This window comes from Salmo salar, chromosome 07, assembly GCF_965601325.2.
Source record: "Salmo salar chromosome 07, fSalSal1, whole genome shotgun sequence".
Taxonomy (NCBI): Eukaryota; Metazoa; Chordata; class Actinopteri; order Salmoniformes; family Salmonidae; genus Salmo; species Salmo salar.
The window spans coordinates 64,495,832-64,523,218 of NC_138297.1; the positions used below are offsets into that span (position 1 = coordinate 64,495,832).

General features: G+C 45.8%; 1 protein-coding gene across 12 annotated transcripts in view; it reads right to left on the reverse strand.

Moving 5' to 3' along the window:
* Positions 1-14,963: 14,963 nt before the first annotated feature.
* Positions 14,964-27,387, reverse strand: part of LOC106591178 (serine/threonine-protein kinase WNK1) — a 173,102-nt gene continuing 160,678 nt past the window's right edge. For all 12 annotated transcript variants that reach the window (XM_082977927.1, XM_082977935.1, XM_082977934.1 and 9 more), the window contains 2 exons: positions 23,028-23,263; positions 14,964-22,707 (listed from right to left, as the gene is read on the reverse strand). In XM_082977927.1, coding sequence (XP_082834053.1) covers positions 22,324-22,707; positions 23,028-23,263 — 620 coding nt within the window. In that variant the 3' untranslated portion in view covers positions 14,964-22,323. The remainder of the gene's footprint in view (positions 22,708-23,027; positions 23,264-27,387) is intronic.

The following is a 27,387-nucleotide window of genomic DNA, read 5'->3' on the forward strand; positions in this document are numbered from 1 at the left end:
ATAAACACAGAGCTCTGTTGACAGAGTGGTCCAGGTTTCTCCTAACCCATTACATCCCATAATAAACACAGAGCTCTGTTGACAGAGTGGTCCAGGTTTCTCCTAACCTATTACATCCCATAATAAACACAGAGCTCTGTTGACAGAGTGGTCCAGGTTTCTCCTAACCCATTACATCCCATAATAAACACAGAGCTCTGTTGACAGAGTGGTCCAGGTTTCTCCTAACCCATTACATCCCATAATAAACACAGAGCTCTGTTGACAGAGTTGGGCAGGTTTCTCCTAACCCATTACATCCCATAATAAACACAGAGCTCTGTTGACAGAGTGGTCCAGGTTTCTCCTAACCCATTACATCCCATAATAAACACAGAGCTCTGTTGACAGAGTGGTCCAGGTTTCTCCTAACCCATTACATCCCATAATAAACACAGAGCTCTGTTGACAGAGTGGTCCAGGTTTCTCCTAACCCATTACATCCCATAATAAACACAGAGCTCTGTTGACAGAGTGGTCCAGGTTTCTCCTAACCCATTACATCCCATAATAAACACAGAGCTCTGTTGACAGAGTGGGGCAGGTTTCTCCTAACCCATTACATCCCATAATAAACACAGAGCTCTGTTGACAGAGTGGTCCAGGTTTCTCCTAACCCATTACATCCCATAATAAACACAGAGCTCTGTTGACAGAGTGGTCCAGGTTTCTCCTAACCCATTACATCCCATAATAAACACAGAGCTCTGTTGACAGAGTGGTCCAGGTTTCTCCTAACCTATTACATCCCATAATAAACACAGAGCTCTGTTGACAGAGTGGTCCAGGTTTCTCCTAACCCATTACATCCCATAATAAACACAGAGCTCTGTTTACAGAGTGGGGCAGGTTTCTCCTAATAACTTTTGAGGATTTTACATGTTGTGGTCATCGTCTTCAAAGTTGTTTCAGTGGGTGGCAGGAAGCTAAATGAGCCTGACACCAGCTGAATGAAATGTAAAAAGCTCTGAGAATAAACAGCTGGGTAACAGTTACTTGCTCAGCGCTCTATTGACATTTCACAGAGATACACTTGTTTTGGTGAAAAAGGAAGAACAGAAATGTCAAATTAATATGAAAAGCTTATTAAAAATATGGAAAACTCTATATCCATCTCACCTGTAATATTGTTTTATGTCCTGGGGATTCGAGTAGAAAGCTGACAAGATCAACGGGACAGTGATCCTGTCAGGAAGCCAGTAGCCTTCATTCTCACACAGAATCCTGCCTAGCCCTGATGCAACTTTTCCATCTGGCCTCCATTGATTTAGTCCCCCTAACTCTGGCCATCATCCTACAACGGTAACAACTCCAATAACTTCTGAACAGATTATGATAGAGACATGAGGTTTGGACCGTTGCTTTTCTTAGCGAAGTATCTACGCAATTAACATATTTGACCTACAGTATTGGTAAAAATCTGCGTTTTTGATTTGACACCCTACTGTTCGGCTATTGTTTTGAAGCAGGGTCATTTCTCGTCTTTAGAATAATGAGGCTTAATTTACTTCGACAGCTATTTATTTTTAGGAGATGGCTAGAACATTTTCTCAATTCCTCAAATGGACGTTTGAGTACAATCTAGTCTAGTCTATATTTGTGCCCTGGTTCTTCATATAGGGGTCAGAGGTGCTCGGCTTGCCCCGTACCATCTCCCAAGCCTCACGAGAAGAAAGAAAGCCCTCTGCTTTACCCAGAATGAGGGCAGTGAGTTTGTCCATATAAAATACTCACTGGGATAACGTTCCCGTGCAAATATCATGAAACAGGAAGACGTCGTTAAAAGGTCTTTATAAAGACTGACGCCTAAGGTTCTAACGGCAGATTGAAACCTAGAGGTGACAGGAGACCTCCTTGTATCATCCCACCAGGTGTAACAAACCTCTACAGATTGAAGGAGAGAACATAAGTCAACATTTTACATTTCCGTCAGTTAGCAGGAAGTGACGGTCTACCTGGTGATTCTCAGAGAGCTTTTTCCACCACAGGTTGGTTCTTTCCTCAGGTCTGGACTGATGAGGGACTCAACATCTCAGAGTGATGATCTAGGATGTCTTCTATATCCTCGTGAATATGATTGTATGAATCGGGGTGAACCTGATCCCAGAACAGCACTCCTACCCTTGGGGGCAGGTTGCCTAGAGGATCGAGTTTAGCAAGTAACTGAGAAGGTTTGAATCCCCAAGCCGACAAGGTAAAACAAATCTGCCGATGTGCCCTTGAGCAAAGCACTTCACCCTAACTTGCTCCAGGGGAGCCATACTACTATGGCTGACCCTGTAAAACAACACATTTCACTGCACCTATCTGGTGTGATGAGGGTGCCAGCCTCTACAGGATCTCAGTCCAGCCCAACACGGTTCATCATTTGGCAACAAAAGCACAGCGAGGGGCAAATGCTGTCTGTCATGAAACAGGGGGAGGACTGCCAAGTTCCCCCTTCCTATGGTAGGGGGGCTGGGGAGCGTCTACTCAGCACAAACACAAGAGAATCAGAGGAATGCCCATTGCCTACTTCAGCAAACATGGGACAGACATGACTGTGTCAATCAGTTGAGCTGAGGCGGCACACACACACACACACACACACACACACACACACACACACACACACACACACACACACACACACACACACACACACACACACGGAGTCCTATGCAGTGTGTGTTCTTGTAGGACATTTCTGGATAAGAAAATAAATTAAGCAAATCCATTTTTCATTTTCATCAGATAAGGAGGTACTGTTAAGATGGCCACCCTGATTTCATACAATCACAAATTATTTTAATGACGAATAAAAACACTCAATCACCTGAAGAAACAATGCATTTCCTTCACTTGACGGCTTTCTATTTGTCTTAGACGTGAATGGTTACTTGATTAGCCACTAGTGGTGAGTGAATGGAGAGAAGCTCGTGAATGTGTCCCAAATGGCACCCTATTCCCTACGTAGTGCACTACTTTTGTACAGGGACCTGATTAAAAGTAGTGCACTACATAAAGAATGGTGTGCCATTTGGGAGGGAGCCTTATTCCTCTGTGATTTATATCAGGGTAGTGCAGCCCTGTTGTGGAATATTGTTCCTAACGTAATTCCCTTTTCCTTCCCTGCTTCCCATTGACTTCATTATTTCCACAGAATCCATGACTACTGACAAACACCAGTTTCCCAGCCTCCCATCAGCCTGCTTCCCAATTGGCTCTCAGTCACAAGCGTAAGTCATTCAGTCTGTCTATAATAATGTATTGTGCAACCTGTAACACTATCAGATAGTATGTTTCAGTACTGCCCAGCCAACAGTTTATAGAAACAGAGAGACCAGAGGTCTTATGTCCAGTATAAAGCGTCTCAGGGCAAATGTGCTGATCTAGGATCAGGTCCCTTCTGTCCATTTAATGTTATATATTGTGATCTAAACAGCTAAACTGATCCCAAATCAGTTATATATGAGATACCTTTATACAGTTGAAGTCGGAAGTTTACATACACCTTAGCCAACTCAGTTTATCACAATTCCTGACATTTAATCCTAGTAAAAATTCCCTGTCTTAGGTCAGTTTGGATCACCACTTTATTTTAAGAATGTGAAATGTCAGAATAATAGTAGAGAGAATAATTCATTTCAGCTTTTATTTCTTTCATCACATTCCCAGTGGGTCAGGCGTTTACATACACTCAATTAGTATTTGGTAGCATTGCCTTTAGATTGTTTAACTTGGGTCAAACGTTTAAGGTAGACTTCCACAAGCTTCCCACAATAAGTTGGGTGAATTTTGGCCCATTCCTCCTGACAGAGCTGGTGTAACTGAGTCAGGTTTGTAGGTCAACTTGCTCACACACACTTTCTCAGTTCTGCCCACAAATGTTCTATGGGATTGAAGTCAGGGCTTTGTGATGGCCACTCCAATACCTTGACTTTGTTGTCCTTAAGCCATTTTGCCACAACTTTGGAAGTATGCTTGGGGTCATTGTCCATTTGGAAGACCCATTTGCGACCAAGATTTAACTTCCTGACTGATGTCTTGAGATGTTGCTTCAATATATCCACATAATTTCCCTTCCACATACTGACATCTATTTTGTGAAGTGCACCAGTCCCTCCTGCAGCAAAGCACCCCACAACATGATGCTGCCACTCCCTTGCTTCACGGTTGGGAAGGTGCTCTTCGGCTTACAAGCGTCCCCCTTTTTCCTCCAAACATAACGATGGTCATTATGGCCAAACAGTTATATTTTTGTTTCATCAGACCAGAGGACATTTCTGCAAAAAGTACGATCTTTGTCCCCATGTGCAGTTGCAAACCGTAGTCTGGCTTTTTTTTATGGCGGTTTTGGAGCAGTGACTTCTTCCTTGCTGAGCGGCCTTTCAGGTTATGTCGATATAGGACTCGTTTAACTGTGGATATAGATACTTTTGTGCCTGTTTCCTCCAGTATCTTCACAAGGTCCTTTGCTGTTGTTCTGGGATTTATTTGCACTTTTGTCACCAAAGTACGTTCATCTCTAGGAGACAGAACGCGTCTCCTTCCTGAGCGGTATGATGTCTGGTGTTTATACTTGCGTACTATTGTTTGTACAGATGAACGTGGTGCCTTCAGGTGTTTGGAACTTGCTCACAAGGATGAACCAGACTTGTTGAGGTCTACAATTTTTTTTCTACACAATTGGCTGACTTTTTTGATTTTCCCATGATGTCTAGCAAAGAGGCATTGAGTTTGAAGGTAGGCCTAGAAATACATCCACAGGTACACCTCCAATTGACTCAAATGATGTCAATAAGCCTATCAGAAGCTTCTAAAGCCATGACATCATTTTCTGGAATTTTCCAAGCTGTTTAAAGGCACAGTCAACTTAGTGTATGTAAACTTCTGACCCACTGGAATTGTGATACAGTGAATTATAAGTGAAATAATCTGTCTGTAAACAATAGTTGGAAAAATTACTTCTGTCATGCACAAAGTAGATGTCCTAACCAACTTGCCAAAACTATAGTTTGTTAACAAGAAATTTGTGGAGTGGTTGAAAAACAAGTTTTAAATGACTCCATCCTAAGTGTATGTAAACTTACGACTTCAACTGTATATAAACTCAGCAAAAAAAGGAACATGCTCTCACTGTCAACTGCGTTTATTTTCAGCAAACTTAACGTGTAAATATTTGTATGAACGTAACAAGATTCAACAACTGAGACATAAACTGAATAAGTTCCACAGACATGTGACTAACAGAAATGGAATAATGTGTCCCTAAACAAAGTGGGGGGTCAAAATGAAAAGTAACAGTCAGTATCTGTTGTGGCCACCAGCTGCATTAAGTACTGCAGTGCATCTCCTCATGGACTGCAGCAGATTTGCCAGTTCTTGCTGTGAGATGTTACCCTACTCTTCCACCAAGGCACCTGCAAGTTCCCGGACATTTCTGGGGGGAATGGCCCTAACCCTTACCCTCCGATCAAACAGGTCCCAGACGTGCTCAATGGGATTGAGATCCGGGCTCTTTGCTGGCCATGGCAGAACACTGACATTCCTGTCTTGCAGGAAATCACAAACAGAACGAGCAGTATGGCTGGTGGCATTGTCATGCTGGAGGGTCATGTCAGGATGAGCCTGCAGGAAGGGTACCACATGAGGGAGGAGGTCTTCCCTGTAACGCACAGCGTTGAGATTGCCTGCAATGACAACAAGCTCAGTCCGATGATGCTGTGACACACCGCCCCAGACCATGACGGACCCTCCACCTCCAAATCGATCCCGCTCCAGAGTACAGGCCTCGGTGTAACACTCATTCCTTCGTCGATAAACGCGAATCCGACCATCACCCCTGGTGAGACAAAACCGCGACTCGTCAGCGAAGAGCACTTTTTGCCAGTCCTGTCTGGTCCAGCGCCGGTGGGTTTGTGCCCATAGGCGACGTTGTTGCCGGTGATGTCTGGTGAGGACCTGCCTTACAACAGGCCTAAAAGCCCTCAGTCCAGCCTCTCTCAGCCTATTGCGGACAGTCTGAGCACTGATGGAGGGATTGTGCGTTCCTGGTGTAACTCGGGCAGTTGTTGTTGCCATCCTGTACCTGTCCCGCAGGTGTGATGTTCGGCTGTACTGATCCTGTGCAGGTGTTGTTACACGTGGTCTGCCGTTGAGAGGACGATCAGCTGTCTGTCCTGTAGCTCGATCTTAGGCGTCTCACAGGACGGACATTGCAATTTATTTCCCTGGCCACATCTGCAGTCCTCATGCCTCCTTGCAGAATGTCTAAGGCACATTCACGCCGATGAGCAGGGACCCTGAGCATCTTTCTTTTGGTGTTTTTCCAGAGTCAGTAGAAAGGCCTCTTTAGTGTCCTAAGTTTTCTGAACTGTGACCTTAATTGCCTACTGTCTGTAAGCTGTTAGTGTCCTAATGACCGTTCCACAGGTGCATGTTCATTAATTGTTTATGGTTCATTGAACAAGCATGGGAAACAGTGTTGAAACCCTTTACAATGAAGATCTGTGAAGTTATTTGGATTTTTACAAATTATCTTTGAAAGACAGGGTCCTGAAAAAGGGATGTTACTTTTTTTGCTGAATATATATATATATATATATACATACACACACACCGCTCAAAAAAATTAAGGGAACACTAAAATAACACATCCTAGATCTGAATGAATTAAAATACTTTTTTCTTTACATAGTTGAATGTGCTGACAACAAAATCACACAAAAATAATCAATGGAAATCCAATTTATCAACCCATGGAGGTCTGGATTTGGAGTTACACTCAAAATTAAAGTGGAAAACCACACTACAGGCTGATCCAACTTTGATGTAATGTCCTTAAAACAAGTCAAAATGAAGCTCAGTAGCGTGTGTGGCCTCCCTATAAAGCCTGGGCATGCTCCTGATGAGGTGGCGGATGGTCTCCTGAGGGATCTCCTCCCAGACCTGGACTAAAGCATCCGCCAACTCCTGGACAGTCTGTGGTGCAACGTGGCGTTGGTGGATGGAGCGAGACATGATGTCCCAGATGTGCTCAATTGGATTCAGGTCTGGGGAACGGGCGGGCCAGTCCATAGCATCAATGCCTTCCTCTTGCAGGAACTGCTGACACACTCCAGCCACATGAGGTCTAGCATTGTCTTGCATTAGGAGGAACCCGGGTTTGGAGCGAGTAGTCGCACTTCGCTCCGCTCCACAGGTAATATTACATTTCATTACATTACAACGGTTTGATTTGTTTGATCTGAGCAATTTTTCTTAGCAAGCTACATAGCCGTCTTTGTATCAAAGATAATTGTGTAGTTTAGAGTAATTAGAGTAATTATCGAGGTTAGCTAGCCAGCTATTTTCGTCCCCCGCGACGCCATTTTTCCAAACCTAGCCAACTATTACCGACGAGCAGCATTGTAGAAACTAAATACATTACAAAGGAACGTCTTGATTAGTGCTATGTTAGCCAGCTACATAGTTGCTTTTGTATCATGATAAGGTGTAGTACTGAAACTATCGAGGTTACCTAACCAGCTACACGTTCAAACAAAGTCAACAACGCAGCCACTGCTAGCTAGCCTACTCCACCAGCCAGCAGTACTGTATCATTTTCGTCATTTTAGTCAATAAGATTTTTGCAACGTAAGCTTAACTTTTTGAACATTCGAGGCGTGTAGTCCACTTGTCATTCCAATCTCCTTTGCATTAGCGTAGCCTCTTCTGTAGCCTGTCAACTATGTGTCTGTCTATCCCTGTTCTCTCCCCTCTGCACAGGCCATACAAACGCTTCACACCGCGTGGCCGCTGCCACTCTAACCTGGTGGTCCCAGCGCGCACGACCCACGTGGAGTTCCAGGTCTCCGGCAGCCTCTGGAACTGCCGGTCTGCGGCCAACAAGGCAGAGTTCATCTCAGCCTATGCTACCCTCCAGTCCCTCGACTTCTTGGCGCTGACGGAAACATGGATTACCACAGATAACACTGCTACTCCTACTGCTCTCTCCTCGTCTGCCCACGTGTTCTCGCATACCCCGAGAGCATCTGGCCAGCGGGGGTGGTGGCACTGGAATCCTCATCTCTCCCAAGTGGACATTCTCTCTTTCTCCCCTGACCCATCTGTCTATCTCCTCATTTGAATTCCATGCTGTCACAGTTACCAGCCCTTTCAAGCTTAACATCCTTATCATTTATCGCCCTCCAGGTTCCCTTGGAGAGTTCATCAATGAGCTTGACGCCTTGATAAGTTCCTTTCCTGAGGATGGCTCACCTCTCACAGTTCTGGGTGACTTTAACCTCCCCACGTCTACCTTTGACTCATTCCTCTCTGCCTCCTTCTTTCCACTCCTCTCCTCTTTTGACCTCACCCTCTCACCTTCCCCCCCTACTCACAAGGCAGGCAATACGCTTGACCTCATCTTTACTAGATGCTGTTCTTCCACTAATGTCATTGCAACTCCCCTCCAAGTCTCCGACCACTACCTTGTATCCTTTTCCCTCTCGCTCTCATCCAACACTTCTCACTCTGCCCCTACTCGGATGGTATTGCGCCGTCCCAACCTTCGCTCTCTCCCCCGCTACTCTCCCCTCTTCCATCCTATCATCTCTTCCCTCTGCTTAAACCTTCTCCAACCTATCTCCTGATTCTGCCTCCTCAACCCTCCTCTCCTCCCTTTCTGCATCCTTTGATTCTCTATGTCCCCTATCCTCCAGGCCGGCTCGGTCCTCCCCTCCTGCTCCGTGGCTCGACGACTCACTGCGAGCTCACAGAACAGGGCTCCGGGCAGCCGAGCGGAAATGGAGGAAAACTCGCCTCCCTGCGGACCTGGCATCCTTTCACTCCCTCCTCTCTACATTTTCCTCTTCTGTCTCTGCTGCTAAAACCACTTTCTACCACTCTAAATTCAAGCATCTGCCTCTAACCCTAGGAAGCTCTTTGGCACCTTCTCCTCCCTCCTGAATCCCCCCCCCCCCTCCCTCTCTGTGGATGACTTCGTCAACCATTTTGAAAAGAAGGTCGATGACATCCGATCCTCGTTTGCTAAGTCAAACGACACCGCTGGTCCTGCTCACACTGCCCTACCCTGTGCTTTGACCTCTTTCTCCCCTCTCTCTCCAGATGAAATCTCGCGTCTTGTGACGGCCGGCCGCCCAACAACCTGCCCGCTTGACCCTATCCCCTCCTCTCTTCTCCAGACCATTTCCGGAGACCTCTCCCTTACCTCACCTTGCTCATCAACTCATCCTTGACCGCTGGCTACGTCCCTTCCGTCTTCAAGAGAGCGAGAGTTGCACCCCTTCTGAAAAAACCTACACTCGATCCCTCCGATGTCAACAACTACAGACCAGTATCCCTTCTTTCTTTTCTCTCCAAAACTCTTGAACGTGCCGTCCTTGGCCAGCTCTCCTGCCATCTCTCTCAGAATGACCTTCTTGATCCAAATCAGTCAGGTTTCAAGACTGGTCATTCAACTGAGACTGCTCTTCTCTGTGTCACGGAGGCTCTACGCACTGCTAAAGCTAACTCTCTCTCCTCTGCTCTCATCCTTCTAGACCTATCTGCTGCCTTTGATACTGTGAACCAGCATCTCCGGCGCGGCCCACGCTTGGATTGCGTCCTACCTGACAGGTCGCTCCTACCAGGTGGCGTGGCGAGAATTTGTCTCCGCACCACGTGCTCTCACCACTGGTGTCCCCCAGGGCTCTGTTCTAGGCCCTCTCCTATTCTCGCTATACACCAAGTCACTTGGCTCTGTCATATCCTCACATGGTCTCTCCTATCATTGCTATGCAGACAACACACAATTAATCTTCTCCTTTCCCCCTTCTGATAACCAGGTGGCGAATCGCATCTCTGCATGTCTGGCAGACATATCAGTGTGGATGACGGATCACCACCTCAAGCTGAACCTCAGCAAGACGGAGCTGCTCTTCCTCCCGGGGAAGGACTGCCCGTTCCATGATCTCGCCATCACGGTTGACAACTCCCTTGTGTCCTCCTCCCAGAGTACTAAGAACCTTGGTGTGACCCTGGACAACACCCTGTCGTTCTCCACTAACATCAAGGCGGTGACCCGATCCTGTAGGTTCATGCTCTACAACATTCGCAGAGTACGACCCTGCCTCACACAGGAAGCGGCGCAGGTCCTAATCCAGGCACTTGTCATCTCCCGTCTGGATTACTGCAACTCGCTGTTGGCTGGGCTCCCTGCCTGTGCCATTAAACCCCTACAACTCATCCAGAACGCCGCAGCCCGTCTGGTTTTCAACCTTCCCAAGTTCTCTCACGTCACCCCGCTCCTCCACTCTCTCCACTGGCTTCCAGTTGAAGCTCGCATCCGCTACAAGACCATGGTGCTTGCCTACGGAGCTGTGAGGGGAACGGCACCTCCGTACCTTCAGGCTCTGATCAGGCCCTACACCCAAACAAGGGCACTGCGTTCATTCACCTCTGGCCTGCTCGCCTCCCTACCTCTGAGGAAGCACAGTTCCCGCTCAGCCCAGTCAAAACTGTTCGCTGCTCTGGCACCCCAATGGTGGAACAAGCTCCCTCACGACGCCAGGACAGCGGAGTCAATCACCACCTTCCGGAGACACCTGAAACCCCACCTCTTTTAGGAATACCTAGGATAGGATAAAGTAATCCTTCTAACCCCCCCCCAAAAAAAAGATTTAGATGCAGTATTGTAAAGTGGTTGTTCCACTGGATATCATAAGGTGAATGCACCAATTTGTAAGTCGCTCTGGATAAGAGCGTCTGCTAAATGACTTAAATGTAAATGTAAAATGTAAATGAACCCAGGGCCAACCGCACCAGCATATGGTCTCACAAGGGGTCTGAGGATCTCATCTCGGTACCTAATGGCAGTCAGGCTACCTCTGGCGAGCACATGGAGGGCTGTGCGGCCCCCCAGAGAAATGCAACCCCACACCATGACTGACCCACCGCCAAACCGGTCATGCTGGAGGATGTTGCAGGCAGCAGAACGTTCTCCACGGCGTCTCCAGACTCTGTCACGTCTGTCACATGTGCTCAGTGTGAACCTGCTTTCATCTGTGAAGAGCACAGGGCGCCAGTGGCGAATTTGCCAATCTTGGTGTTCTCTGGCAAATGCCAAACGTCCTGCACGGTGTTGGGCTGTAAGCACATTTGTGGCCTGCTGGAGGTCATTTTGCATTGCTCTGGCAGTGCTCCTCCTGCTCCTCCTTGCACAAAGGTGGAGGTAGCGGTCCTGCTGCTGGGTGGTTGCCCTCCTACGGCCTCCTCCACGTCTCCTGATGTACTGGCCTGTCTCCTGGTAGTGCCTCCATGCTCTGGACACTACGCTGACAGACACAGCAAACCTTCTTGTCACAGCTCGCATTGATGTGCCATCCTGGATGAGCTGCACTACCTGAACCACTTGTGTGGGTTGTAGACTCCGTCTCATGCTACCACTAGAGTGAAAGCACCGCCAGCATTCAAAAGTGACCAAAACATCAGCCAGGAAGCATAGGAACTGAGAAGTGGTCTGTGGTCACCACCTGCAGAAGCACTCCTTTATTGGGGGTGTCTTGCTAATTGCCTATAATTTCCACCTGTTGTCTATTCCATTTGCACAACAGCATGTGAAATTTATTGTCAATCAGTGTTGCTTCCTAAGTGGACAGTTTGATTTCACAGAAGTGTGATTGACTTGGAGTTACAATGTGTTGTTTAAATGTTCCCTTTATTTTTTTGAGCAGTGTGTATATATGAGAGAGAGAGAGAGAGAGAGAGAGAGAGAGAGAGAGAGAGAGAGAGAGAGAGAATATGAGATGCATAAGTCTACTCTGAGTTTTTCTCTTAAGCCTGGGAGAACTACAGTGCATTCGGAAAGTATTCAGACCTTGACTTTTTCCACAATTTGTGACGTTACAGCCTTATTCTAAAATGAATTAAATCGTTTTCCCTCAATCTACATACAATACCACATAACGACAAAGAACAGTTTCTTTTTTCAAATTTATTCAAAATAAAAAAAACTCACATTTACGTAAGTATTCAGACCCTTTACTCAGTACTTTGTTGAAGGACCTTTGGCAGCGATTTACAGCCTTGAATCATCTTGGGTGACACTTCAAGCTTGGCACACCAGTATTTGGGGAGTTTCTCCCATTCTTCTCTGCAGATCCTCTCAAGCTCTTTCAGGTTGGATGGGGAGCGTCGCTCCAGACGTGATGCTTAGCATTCAGGCCAAAGAGTTCAACCTTGGTTTCATCAGACCAGAGAATCTTGTTTCTCATGGTCTGAGACCTTTAGGTGCCTTTTGACAAACTCCAAGAGGGCTGTCGTGCCTTTTACTGAGGAGTGGCTTCCATCTGGCCACTCTACCATAAAGGCCTGATTGGTGAATTGCTGCAGAGATGGATGTCCTTCTGGAAGGTTCTCCAATCTCCACAGGCACTCTAGAGCTCTGTCAGACTGACCATTGGGTTCTTGGTCACCTCCTTGACCAAGGCCCTTCTCCCCCGATTGCTCAGTTTGGCTGGGCAGCCAGCTCTAGGAACAGTCTTGGTGGTTCCAAACTTCTTCCATTTAAGAATGATGGAGGCCACTGTGTTCTTGGGGACCTTAAATGCTGCAGAAATTTTTTGGTACCCTTCCCCAGATCTGTGCCTCGACACAATCCTGTCTCGGAGCTCTACGGACAACTCCTTCAGCCTCATGGCTTGGTTTTTGCTATGACATGCGCTTTCAACTTTGGGACCTTTATATAGACAGGTGTGTGCCTTTCCAAATCATGTCCAATCAATTGAATTTACCACAGGTGGACTCCAATCAAGTAGTATAAACATCTCAAGGATGATCAATGGAAACAGGATGCACCTGAGCTCAATTTCTAGTATCAAATCAAATTTTATTTGTCACATGCGCCGAATGCAACAAGTGTAGACCTTACAGTGAAATGCTTACAAGCCATTAACCAACAATGCAGTTTTAAGAAAATACCTAAAAAAAAAAGTAAGAGATAATAATAAATAATTAAAGAGCAGCAGTAAATAACAACAGCGGGGCTATATACAGGGGGTACCGGTACAGAGTCAATGTGGAGGCTATATACAGGGGGTACCAGTACAGAGTCAATGTGGAGGCTATATACAGGGGGTACCGGTACAGAGTCAATGTGGAGGCTATATACAGGGGGTACCAGTACAGAGTCAATGTGGAGGCTATATACAGGGGGTACCGGTACAGAGTCAATGTGGAGGCTATATACAGGGGGTACCGGTACAGAGTCAATGTGGAGGTTATATACAGGGGGTACCGGTACAGAGTCAATGTGGAGGCTATATACAGGGGGTACCGGTACAGAGTCAATGTGGAGGCTATATACAGGGGGTACCGGTACAGAGTCAATGTGGAGGCTATATACAGGGGGTACCAGTACAGAGTCAATGTGGAGGCTATATACAGGAGGTACCGGTACAGAGTCAATGTGGAGGCTATATACAGGGGGTACCGGTACAGAGTCAATGTGGAGGTTATATACAGGGGGTACAGGTACAGAGTCAATGTGGAGGTTATATACAGGGGGTTACCGGTACAGAGTCAATGTGGAGGCTATATACAGGGGGTACCGGTATAGGGTCAATGTGGAGGCTATATACAGGGGGTACCGTTACAGAGTCAATGTGGAGGCTATATACAGGGGGGTACCGGTACAGAGTCAATGTGGAGGCTATATACAGGGTGTTACGGTACAGAGTCAATGTGGAGGCTATATACAGGGGGTACCGGTACAGAGTCAATGTGGAGGTTATATACAGGGGGTACCGGTACAGAGTCAATGTGGAGGCTATATACAGGGGGTACCAGTACAGAGTCAATGTGGAGGCTATATACAGGAGGTACCGGTACAGAGTCAATGTGGAGGCTATATACAGGGGGTACCGGTACAGAGTCAATGTGGAGGCTATATACAGGGGGGTACCGGTACAGAGTCAATGTGGAGGTTATATACAGGGGGTACCAGTACAGAGTGAATGTGGAGGTTATATACAGGGGGTACCGGTACAGAGTCAATGTGGAGGCTATATACAGGAGGTACCGGTACAGAGTCAATGTGGAGGCTATATACAGGGGGTACCGGTACAGAGTCAATGTGGAGGCTATTTACAGGGGGTACCGGTACAGAGTCAATGTGGAGGTTATATACAGGGGGTACCGGTACAGAGTCAATGTGGAGGCTATATACAGGAGGTACCGGTACAGAGTCAATGTGGAGGCTATATACAGGGGGTACCGGTACAGAGTCAATGTGGAGGCTATATACAGGGGGTACCGGTACAGAGTCAATGTGGAGGCTATATACAGGGGGTACCGGTACAGAGTCAATGTGGAGGCTATATACAGGGGGTACCGGTACAGAGTCAATGTGGAGGCTATATACAGGGGGTACCGGTACAGAGTCAATGTGGAGGCTATATACAGGGGGTACCGGTACAGAGTCAATGTGGAAGCTATATACAGGGGGTACCAGTACAGAGTGAATGTGGAGGCTATATACAGGGGGTACCGGTACAGAGTCAATGTGGAGGTTATATACAGGGGGTACCAGTACAGAGTGAATGTGGAGGCTATATACAGGGGGGTACCAGTACAGAGTGAATGTGCGGGGCACCGGTGTCAAGGTAGTATGTACATGTAGGTAGAGTTATTAAAGTGACTATGCATAGATAATAGCAAAGGGTCTGAATACTTATTTTTTATAAATCTGCAAAAATGTCAAAATCTGTTTTTGCTTTGTCATTATGGGGTATTGTGTGTAGATTGATGATGATATTTATTTATTTAATCCATTTTAGAATAAGGCTGTAATGTAACAAAATCCGAATGCATTGTACAGTATATGCCATATACTGCCACCATGTGGTAGTGGATGGTACTAAAACATGTGGATAAAAACAAACATTTAGGACAAGATTAAAAGATTCATTTAAATTACTTTTATTTATTAAGTTTACAAATAAAGTAACAAATATATTTTATTGGAGCGCAAAGCGCAGTTTTATTTGAAGCTTGAACAGCCTCTACTTAATGCAGAACAGTTAACCGCTGCCAATGATTCCTAACAGGTTGCGCTTGGTTTTCCATTTTAGTATTATTCTAAAACATTCTGTACAATGTTAAACAGCATGAGGAAAAACCAATTCATTAAGTCACTAGATGTTTCTTGAGACAAAATCACAAAACAAAAAATGTCTGATAAGTAGTACAAAACAAAATACTTTAAATCACCTTGAATTGTTTTGTTTTTGTGAGGGTGGCTGTGTACACGTTTTGAGTTGTTTTGTGGTAATAACTTTACAGTATAATAAGCGGTGATGAAAAGGTAACATGCCAGATGTTATCTAGAGAAACAAGCTCTTTATTCAACCACTTCTGTGTCAGTCAGACGAATGGTGAATTGAATGACATTCCAACATTTTATGTGCACTTTGCAGGACATAAATCAGTTACAAGAAGGCAAAGGAGGAGTTGTATTGTAACAGTAACAAGGAAAAGAACAGGAGAAGTAGCAGAATCGATCGGTATTCTGAATGCTAAAATTAATATTATTACACTTTGTAAAATCTGTAACTTCCCTCCTCTCAAACTATGTAAATGTAGCTCTGGTCCAGGGCGTGGTTCGGCTACTCTCTCACGACAATGATCCTTTGGAGCACAGAGCTGGACCAGAGCTAGTGTAAATGTGTTCATCAGAGGAGGTCTTCAGTTTCACCACTGTAACCTCACCATAACCTGTTCACCACTGTAACCTCACCATAACCTGTTCACCATTGCATGTTATGCATTGCAGCCACTGTATCATACAGTATGACACTTAGTTAAGAGGAAGTAAACATTGTAAATATTGCTCAGTATTCTTTAGAGTGAGCAGATGTTCATGTAGCTAAAGTCATTACTGCATGGTAATGGCACTGAGGCAGTGGCATTGGAAAGGTTTTATTTGTTTTTCAAAAGTATCCATCATCAACAAAATAACTAAGCAAAGTGTATTTTTGTCACGTTCACAGCTTCAACCAAACTTGCTAAGTACTGTACTGAGGGCCTCCGGTAAGTACGAAAAGTTCAATCCACAAAACAGGCAAAAGCAACGTTTTACAAAGGACCCCCCAACTGTTTTTAAGGGTTTTAAATGGTTGAGAATCTACCATATCTTTTCAAGTGATTTCCCGTAGCGGACATGTTTACAGTGAGTAGAGACTGAAGCGGTAAGCAGAAGGCGATAGATCTAGCAGTCCTTGTAAGCTAATCAGTAGTTAAGGTGACGAGTGTTTATTAGAAATAACTTTTCTACGGTATTCACTTTTAAACATGTTTGACCCCAGGTAATGGTTTGTACAGCTGCTTTGAGAAGGATGTGGGGCTTAATGAACTATTCTGGTGTCCACAGATTGGACCAGTTTTACTGTCTACAACACTGTCAGGTAACCAGAAAGAAACACTGTTCATCATTACAACATTTTGTAAGGTTTCCAAAAAGACCAGAAGGACATCGACCAAAAACTAAAATATCCATGTCAAAAAACTGTAATAATGATGGAACCAACCATTCATTTCTTTGCATTGTGAGTGGTGAGACTGTCTGCTACTTTACAATAAGCTACGAACCTGCACTAAAAGCCACAGGTGGTTTCATTAGAGACTGGGGCAGCATTAAGCAGATGATGAAATAACTGGGCTTGAACCCCCAGCATTGCATTGGCGATGAGGAAGTCACTTGTTGGTCAAACCCAGTAGCACAGTGTACAGTACTACCGCCATGTGTTGGAGATAGAGATTCCCCTGACCTCTCCTCTTCTGCCTCCACTAGCTCTGGCTTCTACCTCAACTCCACTTTCACTTTACCCACCTTAAATGGCATTGGGCTAAGTCACACCTACTACGTCTCAAATGGCGCCCTATTCCCTATTTAGTGCACTACTTTTGACCAGGGTCCATAGGGCTCTGGTCAAACGTAGTGCACTATATAGGGAATATGGTGCCATTTGGGGGACACAGCCTAAGACTGCCCCACTGACAGTAGACACACATTATGCCTGGTTAGTAACTATACAACACCACAATCTGGTTTTAACTCTTGAGACATTCACACAAATACCGTTTCTCACTGACTAACTTTCTCTTCTCCATTCCTATCCTTCTACCTCTTTCTCCCCTCTCTCACCACCAACACAAGGCTTGTATACCGTGCTGCCTGGTGTCGGACACACACAAGGCTTCGTGGACAGGCCATCAATAAAGATAGCCTGACTGTTGTAGTGGGTCTAATGATAGGCTCAGTGCTAGCTAGAGAGCTCTGGCATACTGACTGACTGGTTCTAGTATCTGAAACGTGTCCCCAGAACACTAGAACAAACAGAACGGCTAACGGAACAGTCAAGCATTCCGTTCTTAACAGACCCTTTATTTGAAATGTTAGGTAACCCTGGTTCAGCCTCACTCTGTTCTGTTGTCTGCGTTCATTTGTTCCTTTCAAATACAGAGTTGTCCAAGCTTCAACAACTTTTTATTAACCATCAGGTCCATTCCTACTCTCTGCAGTCTACGACTAAGTTTGTCTCCCCCCCCCCCCCAAATCAAATGTATTTAACCCGAATACTAAAAAAATAAATGGCACAAAGAAAAAGGAAACGAGTTACCCTAGCCCACCTTCCCCCCTTCCCAGTGTACCTTTGACCTTTGTACCCACAGAGCCAGTAAAGCACTTCAACGAAGCACAAATCAACAGCACTTCCGTTACTCCATCATGTCAAAAAAACTGTTAAAAAAAAAGCAAAATAAATAATGGAAGGCACTAGAAACTCCAGCAGAGCTCTCACTGGAGTACTGGGGGGCGAAAGGAGACAGAAAAGACTAAGGGCAAGTCCTACATTGCACCTTATTCCCTATATAGTGCACTACTTTTGACCAGAGCCCCATGGGCCCTGGTCGAGGTCCATCGGCCCCTGGTGAAAAGTTGTACACCATGTAGGAGATAGGGTGTTATTTGGGACTCAACCCCAAGTTACTATTCAAGTACGTTAATTGAGTCCATTTAACATTCACATTTATCTAATATAAAGAAAGTAGAAAGAGAAGAAAGGTTAAAGTGACTTGGATAAGTACTGGATAAGGAAAATAGCTAGCCTTTTACTTTGTATTTTTTCAGCCTAAGTATTACCAATCCACCATAACGTTTCCTCCAACTGTCTTTTTTTCTTCTTAAACTCATGTTGTCCAACAACATTTAGAATAATCACAGTGTTTCAACATCAAAAACTGATGGGTAAATACAGGTCCATACAGAACACATCTTGTCTTCTTTTTTTAAATAGAATAATAATAATGTACATTTTTGTTTTCAATCACACTATTGAAAAGACTCAGAAGTAGAGAGATCGAGGCCCCTAATGCTGTCAACATCATGATTATAAAAGCTGTTATGTTACTATTAGATCATAGGTTTGAAAGCTTCACAAGCCCTCCTCAGGACAGACAGCGTTGTGTTGCTGGAGATCCAAGGCTTTACTTACAACCATCATACCATCCCCCATGCAGCCTGCCTCCAGCCCAGCCCACGTCCAGTCCTCCCCCTGCCCCACCGAGACCTCTCCTTCTCTGGGTCCACGCAGGACCAACACCAACCCACCTCACAACCGTGAAAACAATCTCATGTGTGACACAGAGCCAACAGGACATACCTCCCTCCGTTCGCCCTGCACTCCCTCTCAGAGCTAAACCACCTGTGAAAAAGAAGGCTATTGAGTCTGAGAGGGTCTACTTCAGTCAACAAGTCCTGTCTGAGAGAATCTACTTCAGTCCTGTCTGTGTTCGTTCAGGGGAGATCTCTCATTAGGGATATGTAGATGAGAACCATGGAAACTACCAGCCAGCTTATACAGACTTTAGGCTTCAGGATTGGGATCTCATTGGCCTCCCAGATACAGCACATTTTAGAATGGAGTAACTATAAGCCTGAAGTTAAGACTGGGATAGATGGGTCTCTCACACAGTACTCCTCTCCAATCAGGTGAAGAGATGGTTAGCATGGAGATGGGAGTTGTAGTTTCTTTAAAGGTCCTATACTGGGAGATGTAGTTTCTTTAAAGGCCCTATACTGAGAGTTCCTGGATAGGAGGGTCAACCCTAGCGTAAACCCTTTCATCATGCTACAGAAGGGTCTCCTCAGTTCAATGGGGACAGAGGAAAAAAATAAAACACTAATTAAACATGGAATCATCATAAACCCAAACTCTTAAAAAAAAGACATTCTGAATCTGGTCATGGATTGTTTTGTTTCCTAATGAAGGTCACTATGTGTTTTTATTATATTTAGGAGGAGGTTTCTATTGTGTTCTTATTGCATCCCATGGCAACAGGAGGGGTAGAGTAGAGTATGAACCCCCAGGCCTTTTCTACTGATTCTCCACCTACACACACCAATGTACATCCTAAATGATATATAGGAATAGCAGTACATGTGGTTCCGGATGTCAACACTGCCTGACCAGCTACATACATGGCACCAGTCCCACACCTCGGCCTCACAAGCTCATTCCTTCACCCCATAACCTTCCTCACATCTCCTCAACATGCTACACAACTCTACCATAATGGACTTCTACTGGAGCTGTATAGTACTGTACGGTCACTTAAAGCTCTGTTCTGGAGGTCAGTTACCAGCAGGAGGAGCTGTATAGTACTGTACGGTCACTTAAAGCTCTGTTCTGGAGGTCAGTTACCAGCAGGAGGAGCTGTATAGTTCTGTACGGTCACTTAAAGCTCTGTTCTGGAGGTCAGTTACCAGCAGGAGGAGCTGTATAGTACTGTACGGTCACTTAAAGCTCTGTTCTGGAGGTCAGTTACCAGCAGGAGGAGCTGTATAGTACTGTACGGTCACTTAAAGCTCTGTTCTGGAGGTCAGTTACCAGCAGGAGGAGCTGTATAGTACTGTACGGTCACTTAAAGCTCTGTTCTGGAGGTCAGTTACCAGCAGGAGGAGCTGTATAGTACTGTACGGTCACTTAAAGCTCTGTTCTGGAGGTCAGTTACCAGCAGGAGGAGCTGTATAGTACTGTACGGTCACTTAAAGCTCTGTTCTGGAGGTCAGTTACCAGCAGGAGGAGCTGTATAGTACTGTACGGTCACTTAAAGCTCTGTTCTGGAGGTCAGTTACCAGCAGGAGGAGCTGTATAGTACTGTACGGTCACTTAAAGCTCTGTTCTGGAGGTCAGTTACCAGCAGGAGGAGCTGTATAGTACTGTACGGTCACTTAAAGCTCTGTTCTGGAGGTCAGTTACCAGCAGGAGGAGCTGTATAGTACTGTACGGTCACTTAAAGCTCTGTTCTGGAGGTCAGTTACCAGCAGGAGGAGCTGTATAGTACTGTACGGTCACTTAAAGCTCTGTTCTGGAGGTCAGTTACCAGCAGGAGGAGCTGTATAGTACTGTACGGTCACTTAAAGCTCTGTTCTGGAGGTCAGTTACCAGCAGGAGGAGCTGTATAGTACTGTACGGTCACTTAAAGCTCTGTTCTGGAGGTCAGTTACCAGCAGGAGGAGCTGTATAGTACTGTACGGTCACTTAAAGCTCTGTTCTGGAGGTCAGTTACCAGCAGGAGGAGCTGTATAGTACTGTACGGTCACTTAAAGCTCTGTTCTGGAGGTCAGTTACCAGCAGGAGGAGCTGTATAGTACTGTACGGTCACTTAAAGCTCTGTTCTGGAGGTCAGTTACCAGCAGGAGGAGCTGTATAGTACTGTACGGTCACTTAAAGCTCTGTTCTGGAGGTCAGTTACCAGCAGGAGGAGCTGTATAGTACTGTACGGTCACTTAAAGCTCTGTTCTGGAGGTCAGTTACCAGCAGGAGGAGCTGTATAGTACTGTACGGTCACTTAAAGCTCTGTTCTGGAGGTCAGTTACCAGCAGGAGGAGCTGTATAGTACTGTACGGTCACTTAAAGCTCTGTTCTGGAGGTCAGTTACCAGCAGGAGGAGCTGTATAGTACTGTACGGTCACTTAAAGCTCTGTTCTGGAGGTCAGTTACCAGCAGGAGGAGCTGTATAGTACTGTACGGTCACTTAAAGCTCTGTTCTGGAGGTCAGTTACCAGCAGGAGGAGCTGTATAGTACTGTACGGTCACTTAAAGCTCTGTTCTGGAGGTCAGTTACCAGCAGGAGGAGCTGTATAGTACTGTACGGTCACTTAAAGCTCTGTTCTGGAGGTCAGTTACCAGCAGGAGGAGCTGTATAGTACTGTACGGTCACTTAAAGCTCTGTTCTGGAGGTCAGTTACCAGCAGGAGGAGCTGTATAGTACTGTACGGTCACTTAAAGCTCTGTTCTGGAGGTCAGTTACCAGCAGGAGGAGCTGTATAGTACTGTACGGTCACTTAAAGCTCTGTTCTGGAGGTCAGTTACCAGCAGGAGGAGCTGTATAGTACTGTACGGTCACTTAAAGCTCTGTTCTGGAGGTCAGTTACCAGCAGGAGGAGCTGTATAGTACTGTACGGTCACTTAAAGCTCTGTTCTGGAGGTCAGTTACCAGCAGGAGGAGCTGTATAGTACTGTACGGTCACTTAAAGCTCTGTTCTGGAGGTCAGTTACCAGCAGGAGGAGCTGTATAGTACTGTACGGTCACTTAAAGCTCTGTTCTGGAGGTCAGTTACCAGCAGGAGGAGCTGTATAGTACTGTACGGTCACTTAAAGCTCTGTTCTGGAGGTCAGTTACCAGCAGGAGGAGCTGAACAGGCAGGGGGGCTCAGATAGGTAAGAGGGGAAAGGTCTGTTACTATCCTCCATCCCTCCTCTCTGAGATCAGTACAAGGCTCTGGTCTCTACTATAGAGTACATGTAAAAGCCAGTCAGTGAAGGAACAAAGCCCATCACCACACACACACATTTTACAATAGTAATTGTCACATTAACCCTCTTTGGCCACTTAACATTGCACTCGTGTCCATTGGTATTCCTTGTCGCGTTTTGCGTATTTCTTCGACCCCCAAGGCCTACAGTTGACCTCGGGGTGGGGGGAGAGAGGGGGAGTGTGTCCCTCTCCTGTCATCCTTCAGGGAAACAGAAGAGGGCAGTGTGGTGAACCATTTCACACAGCAGCTGACTCTTCTCTCTCCTGCTCCTCCTCTTCACAGCCAGCTCATTCACATTCAATACAGTCCCACCAACCATGATGTTGCTTGTAACACACAAGCCCCTCTCCCCCTTGTAACACAGACACCCTTCTCTCCTCATTTCTCTCTCCCTCAGTCTGTCAGTCCCTCAGCCCGGCATGGCTAACATCCCCTCATGGACACTACGTGGTCCTCAGGTTGGGGCCTCCAGGGTTGCTGACGGATTTCTGCAAAGTGCTGATGTGGTGGAAGCCCTGCAGGGAGCCCTGCCCCCCAGTGGCAGAGGAGGGGTACTGCGAGGAGGAGGCAACCAGGGGCTGAGAGGAGGCTAACATACCGGCCTGACCCTGTCCCGGCCCTGTGGACCCCGTGGATCCCACCCACTGGGCGCTGCTGTAAGGTGCAGTAGAGGAGGGGTAGCATGCCCCGACCCCGCCGTACTGGGGAGGGGGACACAAGGAGCCCTTGCGGCCTCCCAGAGAGGTAGCGGGGGTGGAAGAGGCGTTGCTGGGGCACAGCTGACTCGGGGCGGAGAACTTACGGCCCTTATTGGTCGACGGGGTCGCCTGGAGACGGAGAAGAGACACCAGGGTGAGATACTGCATGGCTGCTCTCCAATATCCATACTAGCATACCACCTACATTACATGGCCAGAGCTATCTCAGCTATGCTACGTGGAGGTTGGACCAGGACCCATATCTACAACTCATGTTCCAGCTTACAAACACCATAACATTCACTTCCAGTAATCTATATTTCAAATAAGCAACACAATCAAACATGGACTATATTGGTAAGGATTGAGCATCCCATTATTTTGATGAATAAGACCTTTTGAGAATGTTATTTTTGTTACTATACTAGAAAGAGTCTGTCTTTACTCACCTGGTAGCTGTGTCCCTGTGAGGGTTGCTGTTGGTGTTTGGAGCGACTCTTGCCCTGGGACAGACTGATGGCGTCGCGGGCCCAGTTGTCAACCAGCTTGTGCAGGTCGTCGGTGAACGTGCCCTTCCGGCCCTGTTGAGGGGGGTTGGGAGAAGGCTGGCCCTGGTTCTGACCCCCTGAACCTGGTCCTGGACCCTGGCCTCCTGGACCACTCACTGTGTTGGTGCTGCTGGTCCCTGGAGAGACGGGGAGAGACAGAGAGAAAGGGGGAGAGGGAGACAGGGAGGGAGAGAGAGAGGGGGAGAGAGTGAGGGGGAGCGAGAGAGAGGGAGCGAGAGAGAGCGAAAGGGAGCGAGAGAGAGAGGAGGGTTATGGGATATGTAGAGTAGGTAGTTGTGTGGGTGTCAATGTGTTTGCGTTGGTTAATGACATACTCTAGCTATGTCAACGTGTCAGGACAGGATCCTATGACACATTATGATCCACTCTGAGGCATGTATTTCAGCCTCCATCTGATAAACTAGGCCAACATTTAGCAGGATGAAAATATCTCATCTAATCTGACAAATGTGTTCTGCATATGAACAGCAGAGGGAGCTGTAACACTAGTCTAGTCCATCACCGTGAATGAACCAGAACATTCTCCATTTTAAAACACATTCACTGTCTGCAGATAAAATGTTCAATAGATCAACAATGACTAGCTTAGACTTACAGCTAAAATGACCCATCTCTCACAAGATACATTTTGGGGATTTAATTTGGGCCAAGACCTAAGATCATGGTGGTTTACGTTTGGAGACTTAATGAATTGTATTTCAAAACAACATGTTATCTAATGTTGTCTACAGTCATTCCGTATCAGCAGCCTTCCTGAACACTAACAGGCATTATATTACAGCAAGCATTACATGAGAACAGATGAATTGAGCTGCAAACAAGCTTTAAAAGGTTAGCTGTTTAGTGCCTCTCTTCCTGGAAGCAGAGCCAGAACCCAAAATACACCAGAGGTGAGAGTGAGTATGGGAAAATACATCAGCTCCTTTTTCACAGTCGCCTACTGCAATATCTCAACAATCGAAGGCAACAACAATCACATACATGCAGTAGCCATGCAGTAGCTGGCTGCAATAGGAACTCAAGGACCTGATGCATTTCCTTTGCAAACAATAAATTAAGATATGATAGAAAAACAAACTCCTAAAATGTAATTGCTGTTTGATAGATACACTAAGTTCAATCATTGAAGAGGCATAACCTTTGGCATTTCTGACAAACTACTGAGTCAGGTTAAAAAACATTTTATAAAAAAAGGAAAAATTGAAAATTAGTGGGGGGAAAAGCCATGACGTAAAAGCAGCAATACACTGAGTCATGACTGCAGCACCAGTGGAACTCTGGGTAGTGGAGTCCACAGGACAAGCCATGCTCTAGACTAGAAGAGATGGGGGAAGGAGGAGGGGGGCAGCTGAATCACAAAATGACTTCAGCATTTAGTGGTCTGGATGACTCCCATTCACTTTGCAACGACTCTGAGATTAAATCTTTTTTAGGTTGGCCAATAACGTAAATACCTTATGTTTAAAGAGGCAATCAGCACTTGCTACATCAATTTTCTGACTTATACATTCTTGATATGTACCCAATTATTCTTGAAAAATCGAACTTATAAATGCCTCATGTGCTTAGTTCAATTGTCGTATCCCATCAGAACCCAAAATATAACCTTGTTTTACTCCAATGTTTGTAAACAAAGGAACAAACAATATATAACCTCAAAACATTGTTAAAACTATAATTGTAAGGCTTCCCGTGTGGCGCAGTGGTCTAAGGCACTGCATCAGAGCGCCATTAGAGATCCTGGTTTGAGTCCAGGCTCTGTCGCAGCCGGCCGCGACCGGGAAACCCATGGGGCGGCGCACAATTGGCCCAGCGTTGTCCGGGTTAGGGGAGGGTTTGGCCGGCTGGGATGTCCTTTACCATCCCGCTCTAGCGACTCCTGTGGCGACTCCTGACATGGTCGCCAGGTGTACGGCATTTCCTCCGACACATTGGTGCGGCTGGCTTCCGGGTTAAGCGGGCATTGTGTCAAGAAGCAGCGCAGCTTGGTTGGGTCGTGTTTCGGAAGACGCACGGCTCTCGACCTTCACCTCTCCCGAGTCCGTACGGGAGTTGCAGTGATGGGACAAGACTAACTACCAAATGGAAACCACAAAATTTGGGCGTAAAAGGGATGATTTAAAAAAAATATATACATAGTCGTGGCCAAAAGTTTTAAATATTAATTTCCACAAAGTTTGCTGCTTCAGTGTCTTTAGATATTTTTGTCAAATGTTACTATGGAATACTGAAGTATAATTACAAGCATTTCATACGTGTCAAAGGCTTTTATTGACAATTACATGAAGTTGATGCAAAGAGTCAATATTTGCAGTGTTGACCCTTCTTTTTCAAGACATCTGCAATCCGCCCTGGCATGCTGTCAATTAACTTCTGGGCCACATCCTGACTGATGGCAGCCCATTCTTGCATAATCAATGCTTGGCGTTTGTCAGAATTTGTGGGTTTTTGTTTGCCCACCCCCCTCTTGAGAATTGACCACAACTTCTCAATGGGATTAAGGTCTGGGGAGTTTCCTGGCCATGGACCCAAAATATCAATGTTTTGTTCCCCGAGCCACTTAGTTATCACTTTTGCCTTATGGCAAGGTGCTCCATCATGCTGGAAAAGGCATTGTTCATCACCAAACTGTTCCTGGATGGTTGGGAGAAGTTGCTCTCGGAGGATGTGTTGGTACCATTCTTTATTCATGGCTGTGTTCTTAGGCAAAATTGTGAGTGAGCCCACTCCCTTGGCTGAGAAGCAACCCCACACATGAATGGTCTCATGATGCTTTACTGTTGGCATGACAAAGGACTGATGGTAGCGCTGACCTTGTCTTCTCCGGACAAGCTTTTTTCCCGATGCCCCAAACAATCATAAAGGGGATTCATCAGAGAAAATGACTTTACCCCAGTCCTCAGCAGTCCAATCCCTGTACCTTTTGTAGAATATCAGTCTGTCCCTGATGTTTTTCCTGGAGAGAAGTGGCTTCTTTGCTGCCCTTCTTGACACCAGGCCATCCTCCAAAAGTCTTCGCCTCACTGTGCGTGCAGATGCACTCACACATGCCTGCTGCCATTCCTGAGCAAGCTCTGTACTGGTGGTGCCCCGATCCTGCAGCTGAATCAACTTTAGGAGACGGTCCTGGCGCTTGCTGGACTTTCTTGGGCGCCCTGAAGCCTTCTTCACAACAATTGTACCGCTCTCCTTAAAGTTCTTGATGATTTGATAAATGGTTGATTTAGGTGCAATCTTACTGGCAGCAATATCCTTGCCTGTGAAGCCCTTTTTGTGCAAAGCAATGAAGACTGCACGCGTTTCCTTGCAGGTAACCATGTTTGACAGAGGAAGAACAATGATTCCAAGCACCACCCTCCTTTTGAAGCTTCCAGTCTGTTATTCGAACTCAAATCAGCATGACAGAGTGATCTCCAGCCTTGTCCTCGTCAACACTCACACCTGTGTTAACGAGAGAATCACTGACATGTCAGCTGGTCCTTTTGTGGCAGGGCTGAAATGCAGTGGAAATGTTTTTTGGGGGATTCAGTTCATTTGCATGGCAAAGAGGGACTTTGCAATTAATTGCAATTCATCTGATCACTCTTCATAACATTCTGGAGTATATGCAAATTGCCATCATACAAACTGAGGCAGCAGACTTTGTGAAAATTAATACTTGTGTCATTCTCAACTTCTGGCCACGACTGTACACTACCGTTCAAAAGTTTGGGGTCACTTAGAAATGTCCTTGTTTTTGAAAGAAAATCTATTTTTTTGTCCATTAAAATAACATCAAATTGATCAGAAATACAGTGTAGACATTGCTGTAAATTAATGTTGTAAATGACTATTGTAGCTGGAAACGGCTGATTTTGTATGGAATATCTACATAGGCGTACAGAGGCCCGTTATCAGCAACCATCACTCTTGTGTTCGAATGGCACGTTGTGTTAGCTAATCCAAGTTTATCATTTTAAAAGGCCAATTGATCATTAGAAAACCATTTTGCAATTATGTTAGCACAGCTGAAAACTGTTGTGTCTGATTAAAGAAGCAATAAAACTGGGCTTCTTTAGACTAGTTGAGTATCTGGAGCCTCAGCATTTGTGGGTTTGATTACATGCTCAAAATGGCCAGAAACAAAGAACTTTCTTCTGAAACTCGTCAGTCTATTCTTGTTCTGAGAAATGAAGGCTATTCCATGCGAGAAACTGCCAAGAAACGGAAGACCTCATAAAACGCTGTGTACTACTCCCTT